The sequence below is a fragment of the Mustela nivalis genome (assembly GCF_964662115.1).
Source record: "Mustela nivalis genome assembly, chromosome: 13".
NCBI lineage: Eukaryota > Metazoa > Chordata > Mammalia > Carnivora > Mustelidae > Mustela > Mustela nivalis.
This window is the reverse complement of record NC_139032.1, coordinates 73,958,590-73,982,781: the sequence shown is the minus strand read 5'-3', so window position 1 is coordinate 73,982,781 and position 24,192 is coordinate 73,958,590. Positions and strand designations below refer to the sequence as shown.

At 44.5% G+C, this 24,192-nt stretch overlaps 1 protein-coding gene across 40 annotated transcripts in view; it reads right to left on the bottom strand.

Moving 5' to 3' along the window:
- The window catches only part of ZNF618 (zinc finger protein 618), a 209,949-nt gene that overhangs the window by 163,426 nt on the left and 22,331 nt on the right, over positions 1-24,192 (bottom strand). For 6 of the 40 annotated variants that reach the window (XR_014302341.1, XR_014302342.1, XR_014302343.1 and 3 more), the window contains exon 1: positions 20,683-20,902. The exons of 4 other annotated variants lie outside the window; for them this stretch is intronic. Coding sequence is in view for 32 of the 36 variants with exons in the window: in XM_082697096.1 (XP_082553222.1) it covers positions 20,683-20,715 (33 nt within the window). In the remaining 4 variants the exon portion in view is untranslated. Of the gene's footprint in view, positions 1-20,682; positions 20,909-24,192 lie in introns of those variants that run through there. 30 more of the 40 variants (XM_082697083.1, XM_082697085.1, XM_082697107.1 and 27 more) reach the window with 7 other exon arrangements.

Here is a 24,192-nt window from a genome sequence, read left to right as displayed (position 1 = left end):
ATGCAACACAGTACTCAGAAACAATGCCCCCACCATGCCCCCACCCCTGCCGGGCCTCGAACTGGGCCTCGAACTGGGCTTTGGTAAAACTACACTGTAAGGAACATCTTCATATATAAAATATCTTTATATTTTAAAATCCTCTCCTATGGCTCAACTCCCAAAGAGAGATTTCTTGTACTAAGATTTGGGAATTTCTATTGATTTGGAAAATACAATAAGCTCTTTAAAAAGTGTTGTGGATTTTTGAACTCATTTTGTTATTAAACACGAAAGAGGTTCGTGTTCCATGAAGAAAACTTAGTATATGCAAAAGAGAATAGAAAAAAACCGTAATCCTGTGTTTCTCTAAGATCATCTCCACTAACGGTTTTCTTCCCTGGGACTCCTTGGAACCCCTGAGACATCTAGTTACTTGTGGGAAGCCCACCTCCAAGTTCAGTTCCCCCATCCAGGAGCTCCCCAGGGACCTGCTTTGTGCCCTCACACCTTAAATGGGAAGTTAGAGAGATCAATGTTCATCCCGAGGATGGGGGAGCCAGGGAGGCAGGCAGGACATTTCTGATCAGTGCCTGACCTGCTGGCAGGAGGGGTAAAGGGTCTCTAAGGTTCCACATGCTGAGGACACCTGGGAGATTCTGGCAGGAGAAACTGGAAGACCCAATGCTGGGTCTTGAAATCAATTTAATGAGTCACAGCCAGCATTTTTTTTTTTTTTAATAAAAGAGAGAATAAAAAAAGTATCAGAATGCACCGCAAGTGGTTAAGCATAAATATCATTGCCTGCTTTTGCTTTACTGAGATGAGTCCACGTGTGTAAGATGGTGACATAAAATGTATTTCTTCCAGTGGGTTAGTCATGAAAGTATGATTTGCCACTGCCCAGCAGGGCACAGGCCCTCCGCAGGTTAGTCCTGTCTGGATACCAGGAGGCAAGGAGGCCACATCTGCAAAAGCACTTTGTGAAAACACTATTCTGACCTGAGGCCAGATTACCAAAGTCTCGCTTTCTTCCTCTAACTTCCCCTACCTGCTATCTTTCCCTTCTAAACCCCCCACCGTCCGGCACCTCCTCAGCGACGCGAGTTCTGTCTGATTAACTGAACATTCTGGTGGGCCCACATAAAGGATAACCACATTCGGGCAGAATTTTATGACTCACCAGCTCTTTGAAAGAATTAGATGTATAGTAACAAATACTCAATGCTAAAAAAAAAATCACTGAAGTTCATCTTTCTTTGATGATTCATACTATTTCATTGGCCCAGAATTCTCTGCTCCCTCCCCTTCCTCCCACAGACCCATCTTTTGACCCTCAAATCCTATCAGTCCTTCAAAACCACACTCAAATACCACTTCCTCCAGAAGTTGCCCCAGATCCTCTTTACCAGGATTCATCTTTCCCTCCACTAAACCTCAGCAACCAGTCTTAGAACAATGGAAAATTTCTACAGCACCTTATATACGGCTGTGAACAGAATCCATATTGATTTATCACCTCGGCACCTATCAAGGATCGTCACCCATAATTAGGACAAATATTTAATGGCTAAATAAATTCAAAAGGTGTTTAAGATCTTGAAAGAGGAAGGATCATCATCCCAAAATGGTTTATCAGCATAAATGCAGAAAAACAAGTTATTAGAGAATTCTGGCTAGTAAAATGAGGTTAAAAATAATTTACCGAAAAATTAATGCTTGTTTAAGTAAATAATTAGCTTACTGAAATAATTAATGAAATTAACAGCTCATCTTGAGAAGGTATGCAATTATAAAAAGTCTTTTCTTTTGGGGTGCCTGGGAGGCTCAGTGGGTTAAGCCTTTGCCTTCAGCTCAGGTCATGTTCCCAGGGTCCTGGAATGGAGCCCCACATCGGCCTCTCTGCTCAGCAGGGAGCCTGCTTCCTCCTCTCTCTCTTTGCCTGCCTCTCCATCTACTTGCGATCTCTATCTGTCAAATAAATAAATAAAATTTTTTTTAAAAAAAGTCTTTTCTTTTATGCATACATATTCTAGGTCTCCTCATTGAACATGAACCCCTCTCAAAATAAAGTCAGTGAAACACTTTTTTAAAGAATTTACTGGGGGCACCTGGGTGACTCAGTGGGGTTAAGCCTCTGCCTTCGGCTCAGGTCATGATCTCAGGGTCCTGGAGTCAAGCCCCACATTGCACTTGCTGTTCTGCAGGGCGCCTGCTTCCCCCTCTCTCTGCCTGCCTCTCTGCCTACTTGTAAAATCTCTCTCACTCTGTCAAATTAAGTAAATAAAATATTTTTTTAAAAAAAGAATTTACTGTATTTCTTTTTCAAAACAACAGAAGTTCTAAAGCCTGATACCAACAATTGGTCCAAAATGGGGAGGATATATGGATATGTGTCAAACTAATTTCTACCCTTGATCTGGTAATCTCTCTTCAGGAATATATCCAAAGGAGACGGCTTTAAAATATCAGGAGTACCTTATTTATGAAATTGTTCATTACAGTGGAACTTTAAAAGAAAAAATTAGAACCAGCCTAAATGTGCAAAAACAGAGTATGGGTTCAATAAACCCTGTTCATTCTTTTCTGTGAATATCATGCAGCCTTTAAAAATGGCAATTAGGAAGACAAAGTAAAGATGGGGGACGGGAAAGGCAGGAGGCAAAATTAATACATTATGATTCAAAAAATAAAAATATGCTCATAAAATAAATTGAAGGAAATACACCAAAATTTTAATATGACTATACGAGGGCTGGGATTTATTTAACAAAGTCTTTTCATTTCCTTATTTTCTGATTTCTTTATAATATCATTAGGTTCCTTTAATTATTTAAAAATTAGCTGATTAAAACAAATATTAGCATGTATCTAACTGCAACCAGGGAATAATCCGTTTAGAGATATCTGTTTTGAATAAGCCATGACGACTGCCTCCCACGCACTTTAGCATGTATGAGCACCCTCTGTTCCAGAGCATATATGGTCCCCAAGGAGAGAGATCCGGGCATCTGTGAGAACCAGCGTGTTGTTAAAGAACTCCGAAGACTCAGAAGTCGGACTCAGGCTCCAATCTCAAAGGAACAAGATCACCAATTAGCTACCACCTACATCAAGTTATTTGACCTCACTGAACTTCGGTTTCTGTATCTACAGTGGCACTGAGGCCAGTCTGACTAAGAAAGAGAGTGCCCCGTGGAAAAAGCCCACCAGAAAGCAGCCCCTTTCTGTGAGTTTCATGTATGTAACACATATGGCACTGTACATGCTAATTACAGGTTACTTCTTAAGATACCATTCTCATGTTCAAGTTTAATCTAGAGGTGACTAAATTGAAACAGTATCATACCTGTACACCCAGGGAACAAAGAGTCCAGAAAGAGACCCAAGTACATGTATATTTAATGTAAGGTAAAGACGGCATTTCAAATCCAAGAGGAAAAGATAAGATTATTCAGTTACTGGTGTTAGAGCAAGTAGTTAGCTCTTTGCGGGGGGAAAAAAAAACAGAGCCTGATCTCTGTACTTCTCCTCTAAAGCAAATATATTCCAGACAGATAAACAATGTAAGTGCAAGAAAACAATCTGTATAAAATAACAGAAGAAATAAGGATGTTTCTTAAAATCTTTTTTTGTTTCCAGGTATTGAATCTTATAAACAATTATAAGCACTTGCGTACCTCTCACATGGTATACAGACACTCCTCCGTGTATGTTCCTAGAAAACAAACTGTTGATCTACGAGATGACATAAATGTTCAACCTTGTTTTTTCCCCACCTTGGCTATTTTTAAGTGTTCAGTTCAGGAGTGCTAAGCAACTTCACCCGAGGTGTGCGACAGATCTCTAGAACTTTTTCATCTTGCAAAACTGAAACTCTATACCCACTGAACGACAACTCCCCATTTCCCCCTTCCCCTGGCAACCACCATTCTACTTTCTGTTTCTATGAGTTCTGACTACTTTCGATGTCTCATGTGAGTGGAATCATACAGTACTGGTCTTCTCGTGATTGGCTGACTTCACTTAGCACAGTGTCTTCAAGATTTATCCATATTTTATCATGTAACAGGATTTCCTTTTTTAAGGCTGAATAATATTCCATTTTATATACACACCACATTTTGTTTATCCATTCATCCACCAATGAAAATACAGGTTACTTCTACCTCTTGACTATTGTAAATAACACTGCAATGAACACGGGTGTATAATTATCTCTTTGAGATCCTGCTTTGAATTCTTTTGGATAGATACCCGAAGCAGGATTGCCAGATCGTATGATAATTCTATTTTTAATTTTCTGAGAAACCACCATACTGTTTTCCATAGCAGCTGCACCCATAGTACCCAGGGTTCCAAATTTTCCACACCAACACTACTTTCTGGGTTTTTTTTTCTTTTTATAGTGACTATCCTAATGGGTGTGCTGTGATAGCTCATTGCAGTGTTAAACTGCATTTCTCAAATGATCAGTGATGTTGAGTATATTTCCATATGCTTGTTGGCCATATGTATATGTTCCCTGGGAAAACGTTCAAGTCCTCTGCCCATTTTTTAAAAATCAGGTTATTTGGTTTTTTGTTGTTGAATTTTAGAGGATTCTTTATATATTCCAAAAACTAACCATTTATCAGATGATTTGCAAATATTTTCTTCCACTCTGTAGACTGCCTTCTCGCTATAAATTCTTAATGTGTGACACCAAAAAAAAAAAAAAAAAAAAAAAAACACATAGAATCCAAAACACAAAAATGAAAGTATTTTAAAATTTAATGCTTTAGGAGCACCTGGGTGGCTGAGTCGGTTGAGTGTCTGCCTTAGGCTCAGGTCATGATCCCAGGGTCCTGGGATGGAGCCCCACATCAGGCTCTCTGTTCAGCAAAGAGCCTGCTGCTCCCCCTGCTTGTACAGGCCCGTGCATGCGTGCTCTCTCTCTCTCTGCCAAATTAATTTTTTTAAAAGTAAACATTTTATTCAACCACTTCTAAACAGCACTTTAAAAAAAAAAAAGTCTAGGATAAGAAATAGTTGGAATCTGAATAGCAAAGAGTCAGTATCTCTAAAATCCAAAGAGTTCTCAAAAAAAAAAAAAAAAAAAAAAAGGAAGAGATAAACACCCCAAGAGAAAAACAGGCAAAATGCTTGAACAGGCAATTCACAAAAGAAGAAATGAAAGTGGCTAATACAAGTATACCAAGCAATGTTCACCCTCATTGGTTTGCCCATCACGACCTCAATGATCAAGAACAGTGGCAATACAAGGTGATGGCCACAATGTGTAAGATAAGCACTTCCAATCTCTTAGCAGCAAGGTCAACTGCTATCACCAGCAGGATATGAATATGCTAGGATTCAGAAATCGGCCTTTTAGAGAGACTGATGATAAAGAGATCACCACACAAGCAAGAAACCCCACGTGTAAAAAATATTAGAAATAACCAAAATCTAATAGGGCACTGAGTTCGGGGACATATATACAGTAGAAATACAATGTAGTCAATAAAATAATAATGAGGATCTCTATTTACTGATGCAGAAAGAGATCCAGGAGTTTAAAAAGAAAAAAGAAAGCAGACGCGGAACAGCATGTAGAATATAATCCCATTTGAATAAAACTGTAATCATATATATTTAAATATGCAGAGAGATGACTTAAATAATGTTCATCAAATGTGAACAGTGGTTGTCTCTGGGTGGTAGGATTTGGGGTGATTTTTTTGAAGAACATCGTTATTTTTTTCTGTGCTGCTTTAACGTTCTTATAATGAATGTATTATTTTTATAATCGGGGTGCGGGGGACCTGTTTTCACTTGGAAGGAAAATGAAAGTGAGATTCGGCTCTTTGACAGCAATCTCACACTTAAAAATCAGAATGGAGACAATGTGGGACAGTGCAAACTGCTAAGTCCTGAGTTCGAATCCCGCCTCGGACACTAATTACCTGAATGACCCCGGGCAAGTTATTTAGCTTTGCTGTGCCCTGGTTTCCTCACCTATAAAACAGACATGATGAAAACTCGATGTCATGGAGTTATTTGGGGGATAAAAAACTAACACTGAAGAAGTTCTCAATAATTATTAGCTTCATTCTCCCTCTCTGAGCTCATCACTGAAAGCACCCTAGTTCTATCTGGCCCATATTAGGTACTCAAAACATGTCCAGTGAGTTGAATGGGGCAGATGGATGGATGAACAGGTAATCGTAAGAACAACACACATCTGAGGGCAGAAAGATTATACGGGTGAACGGGGCAGTGGGGGTAGAAAAGGTTGGGGAAGTAAATAGCTAGAGAGATGGACTGATGCGTAGATAGACAGTATAGCAGCTTGATGACCATGTCAAGATGTGTCCCCTCCTGGGGCACCTGGTGGCTCAGTGGGTTAAGCCTCTGCCTTCAGCTCAGGTCATGATCCCAAGGCCCTGGGATCGAGCCCCACGTCAGGCTCTCTGCTCAGCAGGAAGCCTGCTTCTCCCTCTCTCTCTGCCTGCCTTTCTGACTACTTGTGATCTCTATCAAATAAATAAATAAAATCTTAAAAAAAAAAAATGCGCCCCCTCGTACATGTTGAAAGCGATGTTGCCACAACTCCACAGAGAGGCGGGGCTTATGTCTCTCCTCTTGAAATGGGGCATATCTCTGTAATGGGCTCAACCTGTAGATTGAGGTCAAAGTTATGCTACATGACTTCTGACACTAAATCATAAAAAGAGACACTGGATCTGCTTGGCTCTATCTCTCCTGGGACATGTGCCTTGGGAGACTCAAGTAACCATACAGAAGTCAGGTCTTGTATGAAGCCTCCATCCTGGAAGACCCCATGAGACAGATGCATGGATGGGTGGATCCCCAAAGAACTCCAAGTGTTCAAGTCTTTCAAACCCTGGCACCAGACAGGAGAGTGAAGACTTTAAGATGACCGTGGCCACTGAATGACCATGATCACAGAGACCCTACATCAGGCCAACCAACTGAGCTACTACCAAATTCCTGACCCACAGAAACCATGACAGACAATAAGCAGTAGTGTATTAAAGCCACTAAGTTTGGCGGTAAGTTATCTAATAAAGATGGTAAGAGGAGTCTAAGGCTGAATGCCTGACCTCTCTATGGGGAGCCCTGGAAATCAGCAACATCTTGTGCTCAATTTCAGGTCTGGTACACTTTGTCTGTTCCAACAGCCTCCTGCTTACCCTCCTATTCCGCTACTTAGACTTCCAAAAGCCAGCCCTCTGAGCTCTGACTTGGATTAACTGCCCTCCTGCCCCTGAACAAACTAACAGAACACACTTTCAAAGCAACCAGTCCAAGCCCTCACTGCCTAAGAAGGGAAACTGAGGCTCAAAGAGAGAAAGAAATTACCCCAGACTCTGGCTGAGTGAGAAGCAGGGCTCAGACTACAGACTGTGGTTCCTACCCTGAAGCCCCGAGTTATTTCTTCTCCAACAGCCTGTGGGCTCGACATAACCCCGAGTTTGAGTCCTGCCTCCACTGCTTACTGCCAGTGACGGGAGTCCCATCAGGGTAGCCAGCATCACCGCAGGCCCTGGCTAGGACGTGCCAGGGCTCTTGGCTCCAAGCATACCTTACATCTGTCTGGGCATAAATTTGCATTCTGAATCCAGGAGGCCCCCGTTCCAAGTATGTCAAATGTAATTAATTACAGCAAACCTTCTGCAACTGTTTTCAAACGCAGTATTAAAGGCTCTGTGCGCACGAAACACACAAGCCACTGGCCCACGGAGCAGCACAGGGAGCTTGGGAATGCGGGCCTGGGAGGCCCAGATCTGGGCCCCACGGAATGGGGAGGGCAAGTTTCCAGAGACACCGGGGTCCCGTTCAGCCCCACAGCAAAGGGGAGGACATTGGAGGGAGCTGGATTCAAATCCTAGCCGATCACCAATGCCACAACTTGGACAAATAACTTCACCTTCCTTAACTATAAGGGTGAATGGTAAGACTCTGCAGCTCAAAGGGCTATCGTGAGCCTTGTCTCTGGCAGTCATCTGAATTTGAGGCCAGCCACCCTTACCAGCTGTGTACCCTTTCACCTCTGATTCTCAAGTCCCTCATATTATAAATAAATAACCTTACTCTCCAGGGCTATTGTATTAACTGAGATAATAGATGTTAAATGATGAGTCCAGCGCCTGGCATCTAAGAACCACTTAGCAAATGCACAATGATTACTGTACTTCAAGGCAGAAAAATTCTATTTAGAAAAAATCAAGTGAGATAAGTAAGAATGCTCAACTTCAGCCTTTCAACAGAAACAGATCCTGAGCAAAACAAGTTTGTAAGGTTGAATTCCCAACACGAGGCTCAAACTCCTTTGGAACACTAAGAGCAAGAGAACTAGGCTACAAAGTTTGAGAGACCTGTGTTCAAGTCTAGCTTTGTCGTTCACTGCCCTCTCTGCCCACCCCCACGCTAGACCCCGGAGATCCAACTGGGTCTAGCTGAGACCACCCAGACCAGGCTGGAGATCAGGGGAGCTAGATGACCTTCCCCACTCTGCCAGCTCTGTCCTCTAGAGCAGTGTGCCTTCTGGGTCTTCCAGGAGCTTTACTTTCCGAATCTGTACATGGAGCAGACATGACTTAGGAAGACAATGGCCTGTGGCCACTCAGGACCCTAAATAAAGAGCCCCTAATGTGACCCGAGTTTCTATACCCAAACCAGCCCTGAACTGCACTCTGATTCATTAACCCCAGTTAAACCCCAAAGACTAAATAGACTGGAATTTTTTGGCAAGTGGAGAGATTGCCAGGGGTAATCTTTTAGATTTGTTTTTGCTTGTCTTGTTAGATGTACTTTCTTCCAAAGTGTTTAATTAATGTTTAGGGGAGTGGGTAAACAAAGTGGAAAACAGTTTTTCTTCCTAAATTACCAATCTCTTTCTCTCTCTCTCTCTTTCTCCTAAGTTCTGTCCATTTAACCACCTACTTGTACTGATTGATGCCTACACCACTGTATCAGCCTTCTTCTCAATCCCAAACTCTGAATCTGGCATTCTTCACCAGTGACCTGATGAAGCAAGATGCTATGAGAAAGCCACTCTCCCTCTCTGGGGGGGAGCACATTTTTAGAATAGCACTGTCCAGGAGAAATGTAATATAAGCCACAAAAGTAATTCCAAACTTTCGAGTAGCCACGTTATTAAAAAAAAAAAAAGTGAAATTTATTTTAATAATTATTTCAACCCAATATATAAAAGGCTATTATTTTAACTTATAATCAATTTTTTTTATTTCTTTTTTTTTCCAGGTTTTATTTATTTATTTGACAGAGATCACAAGTAGGCAGAAAGGCCGGCAGAGAGAGAGGCGAAGAAGGCTCCCTGCGGAGCAGAGAGCTTGATGTGGATGGAGCTCGATCCCAGGACCCTGAGATCATGACCTGAGCCAAAGGCAGAGGTTTAACCCACTGAGCCACCCAGATGCCCCTAACTTATAATCAATATTTTAAAAATTATTACTGAAGTGTTTTACAATCTTTTCTTTCTAACGACGCCTTCAAAGTCCGGTGTGGATTTTACATTTCTCAGCGAGCCCCATGTCAACAGCTCAACAGCCAAAGGTGGCAGTGGTTACCAATACACACTGGAACACACAGGCACAATCTCTCTACAAACCTTTTAGCTCTAAACTGCCCAGATCCAAAAAGATGACTAGCCTCACTACAAATTCCACTTCTAGCAGGTAGCCTCGCCACCCAAAGTTACCCTTCCCTGGGGCCTACTTCCAGGCCAGTTTCAGTTTTCTTTCAGATCAGTTTCACTTTCTGCTTTTCCAGCATACATTCTAAAAAACACCCACATAAACAAGCTTAAATTTTTAATTATTTTTCCCAGCTGATGAAAAAAAAAAAAAAAAAAAGCTTCAGCATCCAAAAAATGTCTCTATTCTCTCTGGGTAATCTTAGTGCCCAGCTAGGTCCACTGAGTTCCCAAATCTCTGAACCCAAAATAAAGCAAAACGCCAACTCTCTACAAAATTTCACCTGATAAAAATTCCCATCCTTAATTCACTACAAAAACACTGGGGCTGGTGGGAATTTGGCAGAGTGATAGAATCGCTAGCCCCTGGGGCATGCTGTCTTGGACAATAACATACCCAGGGAACTAGCCAGAACAACTCCGACTTTGAATGTTACCAGCAAACTGCCAGCCAAGGGCTTGCCCAGGGCCACTCCCCCACCTCCTCCACTTTGCAGGACTCATTTCCACCCACAGGGGTTTGGTCCCCCACCCCTGGATCCTGAGCCTCCCCCAGAGCAAGGGCTCACCCCTGGGAATCGAAGATTCCATCCCTGATACAGAGCTCCCTTCACTAGAAAGCGGTTTTTTCTCCGTCTTCTATACTGACTGGGGCGCCAAGCATCACCTGACTCCATTTATTCTCTTTAGCGTATATATGAAGCCTCCTTCTGCTGTGTCAGCCAAAATATTTATATCACTTTCCTGTGAACTCAATACTGTCTTCACCTCAGCCTCCCTCCTTTCCTTTTTAAGGAAAGAAAGGAGTTGTCGCCAACATGTTTCTCTAGTTCTTTGCTGTTTATGAAGCACTTCTGAGTCCATTAACTCACGTGATGCCTGCAGGAAACCATGAGGGATATACAAGTGGACTGTACTCCCACTTAGCGGATAAACAAACAGAGGCTCATTGCCCAGTGGCTCCTGGGGCTGGGCAGGTCCCGTATGTGACTGAAATGTGGGAACTGGCTGGAACAGGAAAGGGCATACCCTGTCCAATGCCTACAGATCCCAAAGTTTTTAAACCATGGGCCGGCAGGTAAAATGAAACAAGCTTAGGGACCAACTCACCTCATGGAATCTGTGATTCCAAGTTTATATAATCTCCCAACAAGGCAGTTACAATTAGTGAACTAATGCTATTTAGAAAACTCCATGTGTAAAAAAGTTAACACCTATGTAGGGCTGTCGATCTAAAAAGCATTTTCAGGGGTGCCCCTGGGTGGCTCAGTGGGTTAAGCCTCTGCCTTCGGCTCAGGTCATGATCTCAGGGTCCTGGGATCGTGCCCCACATTGGGCTCTCTGATTGGCGGGTAGCCTGTTTCCCTCTCTCTCTCTGCCTGCCTCTCTGCCTACTTATGATGTCCCACTGTCAAATAAATAAATAAAATCTTTTTCAAAAAATAAATAAAGGGGCGCCTTGGTGGCTCAGTGGGTTGAGCCACTGCCTTCGGCTCGGGTCATGATCTTGGGGTCCTGGGATAGAGCCCCGCATCAGGCTCTCTGCTCAGCAGGAAGCCTGCTTCCTCCTCTCTCTCTCTCTCTGCCTGCCTCTATGCCTACTTGTGATCTCTGTCAAATAAATAAATAAAATCTTTTAAAATAAATAAATAAATAAATTTTTAAAAAGCATTTTAAAAATAAATAAATGAATAAATAGGGGCACCCGGATGGCTCAGTCGATTAAGCGTCTGCCTTCGGGTTAGGTCAGGGTACCAGGCTCCTGGAACTGAGTCCTGCATCAGGCTCCCTGCACTGGCGGGGGATGGGGGGGAGGGTCTGCTTCTCACTCTGCCTCTCACCCAGCTCTCATGCTCTCTCTCTCAAATAAATAAAGTCCTTTTTAAAAAATAAATGAATAAATAAGCATTTTCAAATACCTCCCCTCATTTGATTCTTGTGGAGGATGATTTCTGTCCCATTTCCCAGATGCAGAAATCAGGACTCTCAGGGGCTGAGAAATTCGTCTGTAATCTTCAAAGCGTACAAACAGCCAATGTGCTGCAAACCCAGGTTATGGCCCAGGGACCCGAGTGCCCACCTTGCCCCTCTACCATGCTATTCTCTACTACACGAGTGAGTGAGGGACACTGCCCAACAGAGTGGCCCAGCCACCAGCATCTCCCCCTCTGAAATCTGATCACTCCGGGATCAGGCAAAGAAACAGGTCACCTAGCCCTGCTTTGATGACAACCCCAAGGGTATCTAATTATAACAGGGAAGGAAGGGAGGAGTCAGAATCCTCTCACTATTTCTCAAGACCAAATTAACTTTAATTTCTTTTGACACAGCGCATGTGCAAATAATAGGAAAAGCACTGGATGACGAGTTAGGAGATCTGAGGCTTGAAGTTTACCTCTACCTGGTCACTGAGGTTTGGGGCAAGGAACTCCACCTCCTGTCCTGGGGCGGGGGGAACACTAGATCAGGAATGACAAACTGGCTTCATGTCCCATGCTAAACTCAACTGACTGGTTGCACCATACTAAGAAGGACTCTGAGGGCACCGGCCAGACTCAATGGAAAAGTGCCAAGATCGATTAGCAATGTCTGACACAGGCTTGTAAATGGGGGGCAGTGGTATGTATACATTACTTACTTACCATCCCTGGTATAGGGATGATGTATAAAAAAAACGTGATGCAAGTGAAAAGCACTTTGCCCTTTACAAAACTTTCTTCTCACTATCCCTCACAACTTTTTACAAGAACCCAGTGCTGAGGGTATCATCCATTCCCACCCTCCTCATCATCCCCACTTTACACGTAAGGAAATCCAAGGGCAGGGAAATGAAGAACTCTAATAAAGACCACAAAATGATTAAGCAGCAGAGCCGAGAGGGAAGCCAAGCCTTATCCCATCAACTTCAACTGGTTCATTCTACCCTTGGAAATGTCAAACTGGTATTCCACCATCCGTAGGACACTAAACCTCCCTCCCACCGACTTCTTACACCTTCTAGAGAAGGGGCACAGTCAAGTTATGAAACCCACCCAAAGACATGGAAGGAAAGGGGTACTAATTTAAAGTTCCAGATGCTTGTTCCCAAAGACAAGTCCTGCCTTCACTGCACAAGTGGAGAAGCCACACCGAGAGCTAAGTGAGGTAAACACGAGCAGGACTTGGAAGTCCCTCACATCACAGTCCACCCCACCAGGAACAGGACACTCTACCTCAATTCCAAGACGCCTTCAAATGCTAAACATACCATGGGTTTTATAACATCCTTTGGTGGAGAAGAAAAGAAGAGGGAATGTACTAACAGGAAACTTCTATTGTAAAACATACCCCAACTTCAGAAATAGGAGTATGTGAGGAACATGACCATTGAGGAAATAATACGGTCTCCCTCAGACTGGGATCCTGTGCTCACTGGCTGGGCTGGGCCGGAAGTATTAAAAGGGACAGTGTTTTATAAAACTTACAGAAAAAAAATTAAGCAAAAAAACCAGAATGTTCTCAATTTTCTCCCATAGATTTTCCTCGAATCTCTGGCTTCTGCACACCATAAACCAACCAAAGATGGTGTCTGACTGAACATCGAATCACACATTTAGCTGCTACACAGATAAGGTGTGGCGGGTTCTCTGCAGAGAGCCCCCTGATGCCCCTGTTCCAGGACCCATGACCAAGACAACCAGTTCCCAGAGCAAACACAGGGGCCTACCCAGCCCCTTGTACCTCAAGGTTTTCCCCCATTTCCACCTCTTTAGAAACGCTGAGACCATTCACCATTCCTGCCGATCAGCCATCTGGATAATGACCCTACCAGGCCCTTCATCCAATTTAAAGAAATCGTTTATACAAGAGGAGTGAAGAGGGTAGGCAACTCTTCTAAAACTCCCCAAGATGTGTACAGTCAAAGCATGTTACCGCCATCCAAGGAGTCCCCTCTGATTGATTACACCAGCTCTAAAAAAAAAAAGTGCTTAGGGCTCCCTCGTAAAACAGTGCTTTTGACCGAATGGCCAAACCCAAATTGGTCACCTACTCTTCACTAGACTCAAATCTGACTGAACTGAGCTATTTCCAAAAATCAAATTAAGTCATCAAATATTTATCGAGCTGCCGCTCTGTGCCAGACCCTAGAATGAATAACCCATGCTCTCTACCCTCAAGGAACTCACAATTCAGCTGGAGAGAGAGAATGGCAATCAAGCTACTCTCATCTGTGGGCCCACAGTGTTTGGGAAGTACTTCGGGGTGGGCATGGATGAAGTCTACGAGGGCGGGGGGGTCGGGGGCTGCACAGAAGAGGACCTGCAGGGGATCTTGGGATGGGGTGGGGGGGAGTGTCCGGGGAGGAATAAAGGGAAGGGCCCTAGAGACAGGAGGCCCAGGGGGAACAGAACCTCAAAGGCACACAGTTCACCCGGGATGAAGATTTATCCCTTTTAAAGACTGTGCCACAGGCTTTGAAACAAATCCAGGAATATTCAGAGGACCTAGAGCATCCCTGGAATGAAAGCATTAAGCACACTTTGACAAGAAGGATGCGTAGGTCTAGGAGATGTCTCATCCTCGTCTGTTTCAGATCAACAAATAAAAAAGTGGACAGTTTCTATTGTTACCTAACTCCATCCTATTGAAGATAAGCTCCCAGGTTTCCAGAACTATCAAAACTGTGGTCACTGCGACTCGATCTCCCCCAACAGAGACCCATAGGACACTGGGTCAAGAGGTAGCCAACAGGCCTCAATCGCCTTCTAAGAACCACCTTCCAAGGACTGGCTGGGCCTTTCCCCAGGTGCTGCTTTGTTTAATTGTAAATCAACCCATCAAGGTCGGAATTATTTACCTCCCTTTTTCCAGATAAAGAAGCTGTGGCTCCAAAACCAGGAGGGTCCTTCCAAAGTAACGTCAATGTTAACCATGCCATGGGGTTGGATTCCAAACTCTGATCTGTCTGACCGCAAATTCCGCTTTCCATTACACCAACTGGGCAGAGGTCAGAAATAGTCTACACCTCTGACCTAAGGCCCTGAGGCCTATTGGGGCAGGGGATTCTAAGGGGATCCCATGTTCAGTTCAGACATGGATCCCACTGACAGACCATCTTTCCCTCAATGTCCTCCCTCCTCTCAGATCCCAGCCCTGGCCCCTCCCACCTGCTGTCTTCGGGCATTATCAACGTTCTTCAGGCCATACTTTTATTTAAAACCCACCTCCTGCACCTGCACTTCTCAACCTCAAGGGCACACACGCTGAGACACATCCTCCTGGGGTTTCTGGCCATCATTTGTCATGTTTAACTAAAGCATCTGGCCTGATCCTGGCAGAAGACTGAAAGAAGGGGTGTGGACCACTTCAGCCAGAAGACGCTGAACGATGGAACTCTTCACCACTACAGGCTGAACCACCACAGAGCATCTAGGGCTCAGGAAGGAAGTCCCACCAACAAAACCAAGAACTTTGAAAGATGTGTCACTAACCTACCGAGGCCACCCGTAACAACAACTAGACGGAACGCTGGTCTCTCCCTGTGCTGTCCAAGACGGAAGCCACGAGCCACATGTGGCTACCAAGCACATAAAATGTGGCTAGTCAGAAAAGACTTAATAGCTCCCAAAGAAAAAATATAAAATATCACATTAGCAATTCTTTGTAAGGATGAGACACTGCAAGAATGGTATGTTGTGGATATATTGTGTTAAATAAATTATATTATTAAAATTAATTCCAGGGCGCCTGGGTAGCTCAGTGGGTTAAAGCCTCTGCCTTCAGCTCAGGTCATGATCTCAGGGTCCTGGGATTGAGTCCCACATCAGGATCTCTGTTCAGCAGGGAGCCTGCTTCCTCCTTTCTCTCTGCCTGCCTCTCTGCCTACTTTGTGATCTTTCTCTGTCAAGTAACTAAATAAAATCTTAAAAAAAAAATTTTTTTTTAATTAATTCCACCTGTTTCTTCTTACCTTCTTCAGGTGTCACCAGAAAGCTTAACATTATGTGTGTGGCTCACATCTGTGACTCAAATTCTATTTCTACCGCGCACTGCCACTCTGAGACATGGAACAGATGAGGAGACAAAGAGAAACTCGGGAGTTTTCTGGAAGCGCATACACCAAAATACAGACACTCCGCAGAGTCCGACTCAAATTTAAATACAGCTCAAACACAAAGGCTGGAACTCCTGAAAAACTCCTACGGCAATGTGAAGTAAAGTGAGGAAGACAAAGTTAAGTGCGGCTGCTCGCTCTCCCACCGAGACAGGTATTCCAGGCTTCTTAGAAAATCTCCTTTCTGGCGGCCTTCGCCTCCACACCTGTCTTGCCAGGCTTCTCCAAGGCCAACAAGCTGGGGTTCGTGCCCAACTACCATGCAGCTGAGACTTCTTCCCAGGGGGCCTGAAAGGCAGGCTCAGCCGGGGGGAAAAACCTTGTAGCGCAGGACACCTGCTCCACAGGGTTCACGTCAAAATCAACTGGGATAATAAGTGAGAAAAGAAGAGACAAAGTGGGAAAGTGCAGGGTATTTGCAGCACATCAAGGTGGGTCATCAGTCCAGTATCTTGCCAACTCCTTATAGCATGGTTCACGGTAGGTATGTCATGCACATGGACTGGCAAATGGAAATAAAGCGCAAGTTTCATGAGACGACACTTACCTTTCAGAAGTGCTATGCCTCCGCTATTTTCGTGTCCTCCTATGTTCTAGTCCATGCTTTTTTCTTTTTCTACGCTGACCACGAGCCACTAAATTGATTTTACAGTGGTCACAATTTGCAACCTAGCCCTGGGTATGGCGAATAAGAAGTGTAGTCCTTGCTCTGTGATACACATTGCCCACCACCGCCCCCCACCTCGCCCCCAGAATCCGAGCTTCCAGATGTGACCTCAGAATCCTTCTCAACACAATGTCTACGTAGCTACAGCCAATCACTTGAAGTCAGAATCAGAGATGAAACCTATTTATTAATATCCTGACCCAAAGCTCTCAAAAACTGAGGCCCGAAAGAGTGATTTGCCCAAGGTCATACAGCAAGACCTTGGGTAAACTAGGACTCCTGTGGACCCACAAAGCTACTTCACTTAAATCACCAGGGAGGAGACACAACTGACCCCAAACCTAACAAGAGCATGGAAAAAATTTAAATTTTCACCACAACCACGAAGAGTCAGCTTATACATCTAGTAAAACATGGCAGGGGAAGTTCTTATCAACCCACCAAGGAGAAGACAGGAGGATTCTGAGGTCAGAGGTAGCAGCATGCCAAGAGCTGAGTCAAAGGTTGGGTTAAGGGGGAACTATATGCAACAATGGAGGAGTTTTTCAAACTCTGTTTCTCAAATGAAACAAACCATTGGCTGTTTATTTTCTAGAACCAGGGAGAGGTCAGCCTTATGCTGACCAGCCATCTTTGTTGCCTTTCTTCTGCAAAGCAAGAACCCTTGTTCAAGTTCACCTCTGTGCAGGGCTGAAAGCATAAGCAAACCCTTTTACCTAGCCTGGTCCAAAGTCAAGCTATAAAGCAGGCCCTTGAAATTTCAAACCTTATTAGAAAAAAAAAAAAAAAAAAACCCTCCTTAGGCAGAAAAGCAAAACATTAAGTAATAAGAGTCTCTACTGTGAAACAGTATAAATGATCTTTCACCAAAATAACTCAGCCCATCATCAAATTACCACCCCTCAAGTCCAATTTGCCAGATTTTTTGCCCAATATTATAAGAGAGTTTGGTGAACAGACATAGGCTAATAAAAATGAGCTCATATATCCATTTCTGGTCACACTTCCATCTAAAATAGGAGGTGAGAGAGGCCAAGGCCTAGGTCGGATCTCAGTCCTGGGAGACGCCAATAGAAACAAAAGAGAACTGACCCCGCCCCCAACAGTACCATCATGCACCTCTATTTCCTTTACAACAAACATGATCAGAATAACCAATTTTTTTTTTAATGAAAGGAAAAAAACAAGTCTACAAAACAGAAATGATTTTCAATTCCTCGCAAGGGGTTCCCTTGAAACCACAGACAACACAACAAAATTTCAGCAGAATGGAATTGAAGGAATCTGAGTTGTGTGTCAGGAGACCCAGGACACACAAAGGGACGTGCTGCAATATTTCTAATTCCTTGCACCAGAAATAACCTGTTATCTACAACCCTGACTTTTTCTCGCATGCCCAGTAGGGGTGCCCACCTCCCCTTCCCCAACCCAGGGGAGAGCTCCCCTCCATCACCTGCTAACTCAGACCTGTCTCATGAGGCCTCCCTTGGAAATTACGAATTCTTTGACCGTCCTAGGCATTGGCCTAAATAATTCAACAGAAAAAAAAAATTTTTTTTAATTATGTTACTTTAAAAAAAAAAAAAAAAAACGAAAAAAAAAAAAAAAAAACACTTCATTCCAAATATGTCAGAATGTGGCCAGTCAGCCCTGAAGGATTTCGTTACTAAAAAAATAAAATCTCCCAAATGCAATGGTGATGATGGGAAATGTTGAACCTCTGCCATGGTCAAATATATTTCACAGAATTCGCATCCCCTCAGAAATCTGAATCCCCACAAAACGGGGTGGGAATCGATGAACTGGGGCCACCATTTTTCCCAAGACCAGCTGGTAGCTAGCGAAAGGGACACAGGGTTTCCCATCCTAGCCCTGTGTGACCTACCATTAACCCCCACACAAGGTCCCACCAAGATCCCACCCTCTCAATATTAACAGTACTCACCCCCTCCTCTGAACAGAAAAATTAAAACTTTTTGGGGGGGTGGGTGTTTCAAAATCTCCATCAAGTTCAACCATAAACTAATTCATCACAAATAACCCTTCAGCTCTGGGTGGGTTATCTTATTTTCCTCTGTCAAATTTCAATTCAGTCAATATTTGTCCTCTAAAAATAAATTTTTTTTGTTTTCACCTTCATTTGATTTCATTTTAATCCCAAGAAACTACGTCAAATACTGTCTGCATTTGTGCTTTCATGTTCCAAAGGCAAGTACCTTTGGGTTTGGCTTTGTGTCTATTTTAATTTTTTTCCTTTAAAAAAATTAAATTTTGATGCTACAATCAGCCGAATTGGTGTTTTACCCCATTTTTTCAGCAAACTTAAGTGTTCCACTAGAGAAGATGGATAAGAATCAGAATTTTCATCTCCTCTCTGTCCTCCCTTCTTTTATCTTTCCTTCTTAAGTCAGTAAAATTTGTGTTTTTTCAATATCACAGACCCCCCCAAAATGATCAAAGCGAATGGATTTTCTTTTCCCCTATTAAAGTAATCAAATTTGTGAAAAATACCAAATGCTAATGAACTACCAACCCCACATCACAATCAAAGAGGCCTAAAACCAATCTGGATTTTTTTAAAAATAATAAATTTTTCAAATTGGAAGAGTAAGCAAGCACAGAAAAGGGAAAATTCTCTCCTACCAAGGATTCTTCAACCCTTGTCTTTATCAACTGATTCAGTTGCATGTCATAAAAAATGAGCTTCTGTGAATCCACTGTTAGTTTTTTCATAATAATGTTAATTATGCATATCTTATTTTAATGGCGGTCTCTCCTACAAATCTGTGGGCTACTCAATTTGTATAATGTAATGAATTTACATTTTTTTCATTGAATATTGCTCAAAAAAGGTTCCTGACATTTTATGGATAAAACAACAACAAAAAAAGAAATGCCTAGACCTTTCAGGAAACAAAATCAGAAAACAGTCTTAATTATCTCATCAAAACAAAAAAAACAAAAAAACAAAAAAAAACAACACAAAACCCAACAAATGCAGGGGAAAAACACAGAATTTCACTCTAACTTTTTCAGTTTCTGTTTTTCTTTAGAACCTTGGGATTTAAATGCAGTAAAATGTATGTGCAAAATTAGAAGAAAAAAAAAACTACAATTTTTGGGTGTGTCCAAAGCCAACATTTTAGGACCTATTTTCTCTTTTAAATCCTTCCCTCTTGAAAACAGAAAAACTTTAAATATTGCCAAATGGTTAAATTAGTCTTTTCTGCCCGCTGGGCTAAACAAGTTCCAAATTACAATGAAGTACAATTTCTAATTGCTTCATAAAGCCAATTCTCCAGTTTTCTCTAAACTCACAATTTCCCTTCTTTCCTCATTCCAATTAGTTTTTTTTGTCAAACTAAAATGAGTTAGGAAGCCAAACTGACTTCAGTTTTAGGAGGCTTTCTGCTTTTTCCCCCTCAAAAACTGAATTCATTCAAATTCCAGCTTAATTTTCATTTACATATTATCTGGATTTGGCTTCAGAAATAAAAATTGTCTCCATGCTCCCAGAAAGATCAAAGTGAAAATTTTCACCCCAAAAAAGAAAAAAAAAGAATCCTTTCCCCCTCCACTGCCTTACAGTGCAAACTTTTGAAAAAATAAGAAATAAAAAATATTTCTTTTCAATTTTAATTTCTTTTTTTATTTACAAAATAGTATCCTCTAGGTGGCGTCGTTTTAATGGGAAAAAACTACCGTTTGAAGAAAAATTAGAAAAAAAAATTGAGAAAGGGAAATATGGCCTAAAAAAAAAGATTGTTGCAAAGATGGGGGGGGCAGAGGGGAAAGATCCCCCGGGGGGTCATCAAGAACCCCGAGCGCAGAGGGGGTCAGGGGGAAATTGCAAATTTGGGGGGGAGGGGGGGAGAGCTGGAAGGGGTTGCATTTTTGCAAAATGTGAATTGTCCAAACTGAAATGGCTGCTCTGTTCTCTCGCCGCTTTGTTTTCTGGGCTCCGGTCCGAGCCCGGGGCTAGAGGGGGCGCTGGGTGGGGGCCCGAAGAGACCCCCGCGTCACCCCCAGCCTCCTCACGCCCCGCGGCGCCCGGGGGGGGGCTCCCCAGACCCCGACCCCCCGGTTTGCGCCCACAAAAAGCCCGCAAACGTGCCCAGGCACTTTGCATTTTGCAAATCTTGCAATGAAGTGGCGCAGCGCCCCGGGCCCCAGCCCCCCGGGGTCCCCCGCGCGGTGCATGCCCCCGGCCCCCCGTCGTACCTGCGGAGCCGCCGCGCCGCCCGGCTGGTTCATGGGTCCGTGCGGGAGGAGGCGGCCCCGGCGCGTCCTGCTCCTCCCGGGCCGGGCTGCTGGTGCGCGCACAATGCCGCTGCCGCCGCCGCCGCCGCCGCCGCTGCCGCCGCCGCCGCCGCCGCCGCTCCCTCCTCCGCCCGCCCCGCTCAGGCCGGGGGGGCGGGGGCGCTGGGGGCGCGCGGGGGGGGGCGCCCGGCCCTCGCCCCCACCCCCGGCCCGCACCGGCCGCCGCCGCCGCAGCCGCCGCCGAGCCGCCCCTCGGGGGGCCGCCGCCGCCCCCCGCCGCCCTGCCCGCCCCCGGGCCGGCCTCGCCGCGCGGCCCGCGAGCTCCGGGCCTCGGCCTCGGCCTCCAAGCCGCCGGCCTCCGCGCCGCACACAAAGCCGGCCGGCCCCCGGGCGCGCAGCTCCGGTCCGCCCGCCAGCCCCCGGGCCGCGGCGCCGCCGCCCCCCAAACTTTCCCGCGCCGCGCCCTGCCCTCCCCGCGCCCCCCGCGCACGCCCCCCGCCGCCCCTCTGCCCGCCCCCAGCTCGCCAGCCCCTAGCAAAGGTCATGTTCGCAGTGGAAAAAAAGTTTGGGGAGCCGCCTCTTGGCGGAACACAAGGGGTTAATGGGAACTCTTCTGCTCCCCCCACCCACCCCCCCAAAAATCAGATTGGTTTTTTAAATAAAGTTTGAAGAGCTGGCCTTATGGAGGAATTGCGAGGCTCAGTGGGGATGTTCCTCTTGCCCCTGCCTGCCCCCTCCTCCAAAAAAAAAAAAAAAAAAAAAAAACCTCTAATGTCATTTAAAAATAAAAGTTTGAAGAACGAAGAACCAGCCCTGGGTCAGACAAGAGGGCTTAAGGGGACTCTTTTTAACCCCCCCAGTCAGATGGATTTAAAAAATAAATATTTGAGGAGCTGCTTTTATGTGAAATGCGGGATGAAGAGAGTATTTCTGTCTACCTTTGTCAACATAAAGAACAGATCTATATTAAAAACAAAAGTTTAAAAAACTGGCCCTGGGTGAGACACTAGGGGTTAAAGGTTAAGGGGAGCTAGTCCCCCTCCCATATCCCCCAATTAATTTGATATTAAATAGAAGAAAAATTTGAGAAACTCTATGTGAAATAAATTGTGAACAAGAATATTTCTACCCAACTCTAAGTATCAGATTTTTTTTTTTTTAATTGAAGGAATTCCCTCCCTATGACTTAGGAAGGTCTAACCAGGATTTTTTTTCCCTGTCCTCACCTCCCCCCAAAATCTAATATATATAATTTTTTTTTTTAATTAAAAGTGTGATGGATCTTGCTAGCCAGTAACAACACAAGAAGGATTACTGGACCCATCCTATATCTCCTATAGATGACTGATTTTTTTTAGAATAAAAATGTGAAGAACTGCCCATATATGAGATGAGAGAAATCCTTCTTTACCCCTCCTAAGAGAAAAATGTAAGGGTACTTTAAAAAAAATAAACCCACTAGAAATTAAGAATAGACAGGTATCTTTCCTCTGCTCCCACTTTAAAAAAATTTTTTTTATTTTTTTCTAATGTTCAAAGAGTTGAATTGATAGAAGATAGGAAGAGGTTTTTTTTTTTTTTTCCCCCAGAAATTTTTTCACTGCACCCCTCAGAAAAATTATTATTTTTTAAATGTCAGGAAACTAAGGAACAATATGGGAAAATAATCTCTCTTCCTGGAGAAGGAAAATATGGGACTGGAAACGTATAAAAAAAGGCAGAGAGAATCAAGAGACGCAACTCTTCCCCAGACCAAACACAAATAAAGTTAAGAGGAGCCTTCCAACGATTCCCTCCTCCGTAAAAGGCTGGAGTCATTAGAAATAAAAAGTGGCCATTTCCCCCTCCCGGGCAGCCTGGCAAGTGCGTCCCTGGCAGAGATCTGGCAGCCTCCGCCAAGACTGCTGTCAGGCAGGCACTAAGGGGAGCAGGTCAGCCTGTGGAGTCTGGCAGAATTGGGCTCCCACGAGCCCCCCACATATATGATGGCCAGGCAACCCCCTGCCTGTCCGCCCCTCATCCGCCACGTGGCTGAGGCCTTGTTACCCAGAGAGATGTTCCAGGTTTGATGTCTTTCTGGCTCCATCCCTGTGTGAAGGTTTCTGTGCACCTGCCTCCGGGCTAAGACCTCTTCTCTCCCCAGTAGAGCTAAGCCTATCTTCAGGCACCAAAGTTGAAAGAAACTGGACCGGAATGACACTGAGTCTGGGTCCCTAGGGGCTCAAAACTGTAAGATACCAAAGTAAAAAAGAAAGAACCCGTGCCCTATCCATGTGGAAAACACGACCGGGTAAGTATTCACTGAGCTCGTACGGTGTGCCAGGCATGTTGTGTCTAGTAAGGCAGACACACCAGAAAGAAAAGGATTGCTTGCAGCCGCCCCCTTCAAACTTCAGGAGCTCTCGGGGAGGGCCTGTTCAAACACACAAATTTACCGGGCCCAGGCCCAGAGTTTCTGATACAGTCAGGAGTAGGAACTGAGAGTTTGCATTTCTGACAAGTTCCCAGGTGATGCTGATGCTGTTGGTCTAAGGTCCACACCGTTTAAACCATTGCAAAACGGTGCCAACAGCCAAATCACAGGTCCAGAAGAAAGAGGAAGGGCTCAAACCAGGGGAGGGGGAGATGCGGGGGGGGGGGGGGGTTGTCAGCAAAGACTCCATGAGAAACACCATCCAGCCGGAAGGGTGAGGAGAATCAGAGGGCAGCCTCTCTCAAGATCAAGGATCCTTAAATCCTTGGATAGGTTTGGGGATCCATAACTAAGCAATTTTATGTCTTAAGAAAATTCATGTCTATAGGTGCATTTAGGGAGAGAAAAGCTCTGCCTTTCACCAGTTTCTCAAAAGGGTCAGTGACCCTAACCTAGAATGATCGGCAACCTAGAACAATTTCCAGGGAGAGGTGCCTGGAAAATCATCATGGGTCTTTCTCAACCTTCTCTTTCTGGAATCACTGCAAGTCGCTTCTGCAACCCTATTACCCACAGGCCACAGGTACTGGGCTTCCTCTCCCATTAGCACACTCCAACCGAGAGCCCACGGTGCATTCAACACCAACTAGAAAGGCATGTCTCAGCAAGGGTCCCAGGTCTGGAGGGTCTGTCCCTTTTTCACTCTGTCCCTGCTGCACCATGAAGGGTATGCAAAGAACACAAAGACTGAGCCTATTACCTTCCGGACAAAATCCAGTTTCTAAATGAACGCCCTTATTTCCCAGCCAATAGCGGAAGCCACCCAGCCACCCAGAGCTGTGATCTATCCCTACTCTGGAGGTAAACAAAGGGTAGATTCACTACAATCAGGGGTCTGGGAAGATGGACGGACAGGGAGAGGAGCATGTAGTGAGATCCCAGTGGGCAAAACCCAACCCGTTCAGTGATGGAACAGGCGCTGTAATATCAGAGAAGGAATGGAATGGCTGTGGGTCACACTTACTGAAAAACAGACACCTACCTGAGGTGGCCGCTTA